Genomic DNA, 7497 nt, shown 5'->3' on the forward strand with positions numbered 1-7497 from the left:
TACAGCCCTCGGACGTCCGACCCTTGTCGGACGTCCGACCCCTTGTGGACGCCCGGACATCCGTGAACTGCCGGATGTCCGACCCCTGTGTGACTTAAAGTGTCCCCAACGGCTGTTTTTCTCTCCCCACTATAAATACCCCCTCCCACTTCGTGAGAGGGTGCCCCAACACAGCCTTATCTTCATAAGAACTCATTTCTACCTCACACACATTTGCTCACACCAAATCTTAGATCCCAAGAGCATTTGTTAGCCCCTTTGAGAGTTGTTCCAATCAAAAGATAGATCGTCTCCCTCTCCTTCTCTCAACCCAAGCTATTTGAGATTTGAGCAAGTTTTGAGCATTCCCCGTGATCTTGTTACTCTTGGAGGTTGGAGACTCCTAGGCGGTAGGAGTTCTTCGGAGAGGAATCAATTCGTGTGATTACACCCCGGAAAAGTTTGTGAGGGTTTGGAAGCCACCTCAAAGGCTTACCACTAGTGGTTGAGAAACGCCTTCGTGGTGTTATCTCAAAGGGAGAATAGGGTGAGCCTTCGTGGCGTTGGTGTGCCTTCGTGGTAACATCCACCTCTCTAACGGTGACTAGCTTCCCTCCAAGGAAGTGAGCATCGGGATACATCTTCGTCTCAGTGACCTTGGTTATCCTTAACCCTAACTCCTTACTTGTGGTTTACTTGTGTTACTTGAGAATACATACATTGCATATTGTTTGTGCTCATTATATTGTGTTGGCTATTTCTTGTACAAGATTAATCATTCAAGCATACCTTCTATATCCACACATTCACACTTGCAGCTTTTGATATATCGTGTGCTAGTGTGATCTAGTATCTTGTGTCGTTCACCTACTTGTCGTGTGATATAGCTCAAGTAAGTTTGTGTAACTTTCTTGTGCTTGTTAGTAACTATATTGTGCCCATCTTGGTAGATTGTGTTGTTGATACACGTTGCAGTGCCTAGTGCATTTAGGATTTGTGCTTGACAAGTATCCTGTCAGTTTATTTTCGCATTAGGTTTAAGCCAAATTCGAAGAAGTTTTTAAATAGCCTATTCACCCCCCCCCTCTAGGCGTCATCGAGGTCTTTTCAGCACTGCACCCTAGCCTTGGTCTGTGGCACTTGGAAGGTGGAGACGCGTGCGAGAGGAGAGGAACTAGTGGCAGCGACTGTCGCTGCGACCGTGACAGCGCGCATCTAGGCAGCCTAGCTCGATCACATGGCATGCACAACAGGCTTCAGTATCATGGCAGCGCACGTCGATCGGTATGCCCTAGAGTTTAATTGCCATGTTGAACTGATGCTGTGGTGGTCAAAGGACGAGACGGTGTGAACTGTGAATCGATCGAGGAGGCGACAGACGTTGTGTCCCGTGGCGGCTCACAGGAAGGCTGCATCCGTGGTGGGGCGCATCGGCGCATGCTGGCAGGCACGCAAGCGGTTCATGTCGCACATGCATAGCAGGCTTATCGTGGCGGCTAGCTTGCAGAAATCATGGCGGCTCGCCACTTTAATTGTCACGTTGAATAGATGCGAGTGGATCGGGTAGACAAGCGTGTGACATGAGACGAACCAGCAGCAGCGACCGTCCCTGCGTCCGTGGCGTCTAGCATGCAGAAAGAGGTCGGTCAGCGTACGTGGCGGCTCGTGTGCAGAAAGAGGGGAGGTCAGCGCATCATGGCGGCGGGCATCAATGCATGGAGGCAGGCTAGCTATGTGCATGCATAGCAGGCTCATGTCGTTACGGCGCGCAGGGCCCAACAGCGACCGTCCCTGCGTCCGTGGCGGCTAGCTTGCAGAAAGAGGCCAGTCAACGTACGTGGCGCCTCGTCTACATAAAGAGGGGAGGTCAGTGCATCGTGGCGGCGGTCATCAGCGCATGGAGGCAGGCTAGCTATGTGCATGCATAGCAGGCTCATGTCGTTACGGCGCGCGCAGGGCCCAACAATCTAACCACGGCCCAACGAGCGAATTGCGGCATCATTCGACGTGGACCCAATTGTTAGGTCCAACGGGTGACACAATCCAGCATGGCCCCACTCGACAGAGTTAACAGTCAAAGCATTGACCCGACGGAAACGTCCGCTGTGATCAGTTCTGAGGGTTACGGGCAAAGGAGTGGGGAAAAGTGAGCAAAAGTTAAGAGCGTGTGAATGAATGAGTAGAGCTAACGAACCAGGGGCACCAAAATAAAAAAACCATTATTTTAACAGTTGGTAACTTCTCTGCAGCTCCAGCAATGTTGTTGCCAGTTGTATATGACAATTCCCATTGACCATGTCTCTTCAAAGTTGTATATGACAATTCCCATTGACCATGTCTCTTCAAAGTATAAGTTACAAGTTCTTCATAACTGTTAGTATCATGTTGTCACCTATCAGTTTCTTCCACCTCTAAATGTTTTTTAATGTTAATGACAATGTTCCGCTTGTTAAACAACCATTGTTGATCCTCCAAGATGTCCATATTTTCATCTCTCTCTGGTGAAAACAAGGTGGGAGATCGCATAGTCAAACATATTGCTGGTGAGTAGCATATGTCACATCATTTTTCCTGCACCGCTTCTTAGTCTAACACTAGACTGTTTCTCTGCAGCTGCACAAATATTATCCCAGGATTTATCCTCACGATTCCCACTGACTATGTCTCTTCCAAGTACTTTGTCAACTCCTCTCGTCCTTCGTACTGAGAGGCCGCGAAGTACAAGGATTGTTTAAATAGGCATACTACTCCTCTTCCTTGAGAAGGTTGCAAGAAGCTATAGAAACCATTTAGCATGACAATGCCCAATACGAACAACATGTTGAGATTTTCCAGTATAGCTTTTGCAGTTGTTGTCGTCCCAGCCCTAGGAAGTAGAACCTTCAGTTGCTTGCAATTCACTTATCCAAACTTCAACACTATCATTAGGGATGATTTCACTTTCAGCCCAAGCTCAACAATTGCAGATGGTGCCTTGCAGATCCCGCAAGTACCAGAAACATGCGCCACTGGTCTGGGAGAGTGGTTTATGCAAGGGAAACCCTCAAGTTGTGGAACAGAAACCGCACGGCGCCCACCTCGTTCAGGAATGATTTTCTGCTCAGCATCCTCCCCGGTCAGAATGGGGCCGGAGAAGGTATGGCATTCGTGCTCGCAAACAATCCATCGTTGCCCAGCAACAGCAGTGGCCAGTGGCTTGGCATATGCAACAACCGGACAGACGAGACGAAGATGGAGCCAGTAGTAGCCGTCGAGTTCGACACGAGGAAGAGCTACGAGGATGACCTTGACGACAACCATGTCGGCATCAACATCAATAGCATCAAATCTATTTGGCAATACTCACTTAGTAATCTTTCCATCATTCTGTCAAGTGGGTCTGATATAAGGGCTAGTATTAGGTACCACGGCACATCGAAAATGTTTCAAGTATTTCTAGTCCAACATAGCATCCCTGGGCAGTATTTCTACCAAGGAGATATCTACATTGATCTATCACAGCTTCTGCAGGACGAGATATATCTGGTATTTGCACGTTCCACTAGAAACTTCACCCAACTAAACCAGATAAAGTCCTGGAACTTCACCACGATAGATGAATAAGTCTACATTTGGTTGGCCTTCAGGCGGCCATCAGCAGGAGATAGAGATGCCGGATGTTGGGTTGCTCTTCACAGGAGGGGCTCGACAACACTTCTTGATGACCTCCACTTCCCTCAGGGGGAGATTAGTATTGTGGAAAGTTTGTATTGCCGGTGTTAGTGTTGACTATGGTGTGCTTGTGAAGTTGTACGTTACATTTCTGCTTGTTTTCCTAGCTGAATAATTTTATACATGTATCAATTTTTTTAATCACTTCAACAGGACCTACCAAACGTAGTGCTCGATATTTGTGACAATCATTTAATTTGTTGTGCTCAATGTCTGGCATCCATGTGTATATTTTCTGGCTCCGCTACTATTCTTCAAGAAATTAAGGGTTTGAGAAATAATGACTTCGTGATATATAGTTTGTAGCTTAATTACCGACATGTGCGAATCTAGCTATGTGGCTCTCATCGGAAATGAGTGATGCTTGTGACGGTATTTGATGTTTGAAGCTTTTCAATTCACTTCAATTCCTATATATTTCGTACACCTTGTTGCATTCGAGAGTTGTCTCAATGTTCAGGGCCCTTGCGTGTACTCCCTCCGTAAAGAAATATAAAAGCATTTAGATAACTAGTTTAGTAATTTATACGCTCTTATATTTGTTTACGGATGAAGTATTTCTTAATTCCATCACTGTTCTTGAACAAATAAAGGGTTCAAGAAATAACAGCTTGCTGCTAGGTTCTAACTTACCGACTTTTTGTCGGGAATGATCAGAAGTTGTTGACACCCAGCGTGCCAGCCGCTGCCGCACCACCACACCCTCTCGACACAATTTTACCTCTACTTCACCATTTTGGCCATGCCAACCAACCTGACGTTGTTCAGGCACACAACTGGCTTCTCCCGTCATCTTCATTCGACTAATCTATGCTCGGAGCCATTTCAAGTACTACTAGTGGTTGGGGGCCGCCGTTGCGAGCCGCTTGAGAGGAAGTTGTACGTATCATATCTTCATATCAAGTGACGGATCTGGATCATGTTGTACGGTGTCGTATTTGGTTACATGGTTCGGAGGAATGCGGCTTGGAGCTGATATGTGTCTGTTGGTGTGTGCAGTGGCGAAGTTAGCTATCTGGCAAGCCGTGGCAGCTGCCACACCTACAAATTCGAAGCCAATATACTAATACACGTAGACGCTGGGCATGGACAAGATACTAGTATCTAGATTGAGTATGTTGTAAGACTCCGCTAAATAAAAACAGCAGTACATGCACGATAAACAACTTAGTACTTGAATTTTTATTTTAGTTATATTCGCATAACACAAAGTGATATATATCTAATATTTTAGTGTGTGTTTGGACAGTTACATTTTACATGTTTTTTTTCTTTGTAAGGTCCACCACATCTAAAAATTATTCTGCATTCGTCACTGGGTGTATGGGCTCCAGGTCCTGTGGTAAGATGTTGGCTATGGTTGCCCGAGTGACAGAGTTAACAGCTCGCTTAGGTCATAGCCTCGGATCCGACGTATGTGTGTGGCTATGTATTGGTTTTTGGCTAGTATTCTTTATAAATTGGCCGATTTTCTTTGACGTCAAAATATGTAGCGTCTCTTTGACTATTGATTCGACATTTCCTCGTTATAGAAAAGGCGACAAAACAGATTATGTCATGTATTATTTGGTTAGAAAAATGTTGCCTTGGATTATGTTATCTTCGGTTGGTTTATTATTCCTTTTGTATTATGATGAACATGTTTGAAAAATGCTAAGTTGAGAAATTTATGAATTCCCAAAACACCAGACCTCTACAACGAACAAAGAAAATGCATGCACACACAAGCAAGCGTGGTTCAAAAGATCTTTTGTTTTCTACGAGTATTTTATACCGTATTATACAGTACTATACGACGACTCATCCCGGCCGAGGCGATCGAGGCGCCGCCCTCAACCAAGGTGACTGCCCTTTCCCCGAGTCCCCACGGAGAGGTCACCGCCGCCGGCTACTACCCGGATCGATTTTCCTTAGCCAGATCCATGATTTCATCTCTCCGCCGTTTGCAGATCTGACTGGCTTCCCCCTTCCGATCAATGGAGAAGAGGGCGATGGTGGGGGCGGCCGGCCTGTTCCCCGACGACATCATCCTGGAGATCCTCTCCCGCCTCCCGGTCAGATCCCTCCACCGCTTCAAGTGCGTCTCCGTGCCATGGCGCGACCTCATCGCCGACCCCGCCAACCGCAAGAAGCTCCCCCAAACCCTCGCCGGCTTCCTCTACATGTCCATCATCACCAATCGGATCCACCACCACTTCGCCCGCGTCCACGGCGCCGCGGCCCCGTTCGACCCGTCCCTCCCTTACCTGCACCCAAACAAAGACGAGCGCATCACCCAGGTGGACGCCTGCAATGGCCTCCTTCTCTACCGCGGCAGCCACAAGAGTTGGGATGATTTCCGTTTCATAGTGTGCGATCCCGCCACAGGGAGGTGGGTGGAGCTGCCCCCTCGGCCGACGCCGGCGCCGGCCAACAGACATAGCCGCACCGCAGGCCTGGCCTTTGATCCGGCAGTCTCATCCCATTTCCATGTTATCCAGTTCGAGGAGACATACTCGTCGAGCATGACAGCAGTGAGCATCTACTCTTCGCGGACAGGAGCCTGGAGCCGCAGGGATTGTGGGATCGCTGAGAAGGTAGGCCTGTTCCGGTCTGGTAAATGTGTCTTTGTTGGCGGTATGATGTACGTGATTGGCATCCTGGAGCAGTTTGTGTTGGTGGGGGTGGACACCGAGGGGAAAGTGTGGAAGACTATCGACTTGCCGCGTTTGGGGCCGATATTTGGCACGATTGGATCATCGCAGGGTTGCGTACACTATGCTATTGCTTCCGTTGATGATAACAATAAGATCCTGGATTCTGAGATATCACTCTGGTGCCTCAAGGATCGCGGCAGTAAAGAATTGGTCCTGAAGCACACTGCCAGCATTGATAAGCTTATGAGCACAACGGGGCTTGGGTACAGGGTTGTTGCGATTCATCCAGATTGCGACACCGTTTTCCTGGTTTCATGCCGAGGAGATACCTTGGTAGCGTACGATATGCAGCATCAGAGAGTTGGTTCTATCCTTAATCTTGAGAAAGACAATATACAACAATTTCTACCCTATGTTCCTCTGTTCTCAGAGCCATTAGCAGATGCTGATGGGCAGTAGTTTCTTTTACCTTCAGACCACCCTTGTGCTTCTTCGAAGAAATGGCTCTTCTGTGGGCTGAAGAATTTGTCTGTGCACTTTGGAATCTATTTGTATCATGCTGCTCAGTTTGCTGGTGCTCAAAATCTTGCTTGCTTGATTTCCTGCTCAGAGCAATGCCTTGTAAACCTACAGATTATGCATCATGTCACTCTTAAAGAAACGATGTTACCCTTGTTCTTATTTGCCTAGCACTGGATGTTATTCTGGACATGTATTAGTTCTACAGGGTTAAATTGTTATGTAATCGGCCTCCTTGTCCATAACAGAAAGTCATTATGATTATTAAATCCTAGTGCATACTGTCAACCTGTTCTTATGATTATTACTGGATGTTTATTCAGACTGGTTGCTGCCTTACTGGTGTGTTGTCTAGTTGACTTTATTCATTCAATATTTTGGCAAAGCTACCTTTGAGCAATTTCATTTTATTTATGTTTACTGTATCTAATGAATTCTTTTTATTCACTGCCTTATTCATGCAGTATTTTGACAAACCAGAGGTACGTAGAACATTGCCAGTGCTAGAAATCTAGTGACCATGACATATCTAGGCTTGTCTTTTGGTTTAGACATTTAGCGGTGTGTGCTCTTATCAGCCATATATTGAACCCCTGGTAATGTAGTGTCGATGTGCCTTGTAGCTGTACTCATCAAGACGGTACCCAGCAAG

General features: G+C 46.9%; 1 protein-coding gene and 1 pseudogene across 2 annotated transcripts; both read left to right on the top strand.

Annotated features, from left to right (window-relative positions):
• Nucleotides 1–2779: 2779 nt before the first annotated feature.
• On the top strand, nt 2780–3582 carry LOC123395444 (annotated as a pseudogene).
• Nucleotides 3583–5430: 1848 nt separating this feature from the next.
• Nucleotides 5431–7167, top strand: LOC123395304 (putative F-box protein At3g10240). 2 transcript variants are annotated; one of them, XM_045090289.1, is made up of 2 exons: nt 5431–5531; nt 5640–7167. In XM_045090289.1, the coding sequence occupies exon 2, from the start codon at nt 5667–5669 to the stop codon at nt 6783–6785; it is 1119 nt and encodes a 372-aa protein (XP_044946224.1). In that variant the 5' UTR covers nt 5431–5531; nt 5640–5666; the 3' UTR covers nt 6786–7167. The 2 variants fall into 2 exon arrangements, with proteins under 2 accessions (XP_044946224.1, XP_044946225.1); XM_045090290.1 differs by having other exon boundaries at nt 5493–5564.
• Nucleotides 7168–7497: the final 330 nt, after the last annotated feature.

The sequence above is a fragment of the Hordeum vulgare genome, chromosome 5H, assembly GCF_904849725.1.
Source record: "Hordeum vulgare subsp. vulgare chromosome 5H, MorexV3_pseudomolecules_assembly, whole genome shotgun sequence".
Lineage (NCBI taxonomy): Eukaryota > Viridiplantae > Streptophyta > Magnoliopsida > Poales > Poaceae > Hordeum > Hordeum vulgare.

Excerpts from the sequence above, each read along its gene's own strand:
- LOC123395304 (XM_045090289.1), top strand. The coding sequence starts at position 5,667 with ATGGAGAAGAGGGCGATGGTGGGGGCGGCCGGCCTGTTCCCCGACGAC.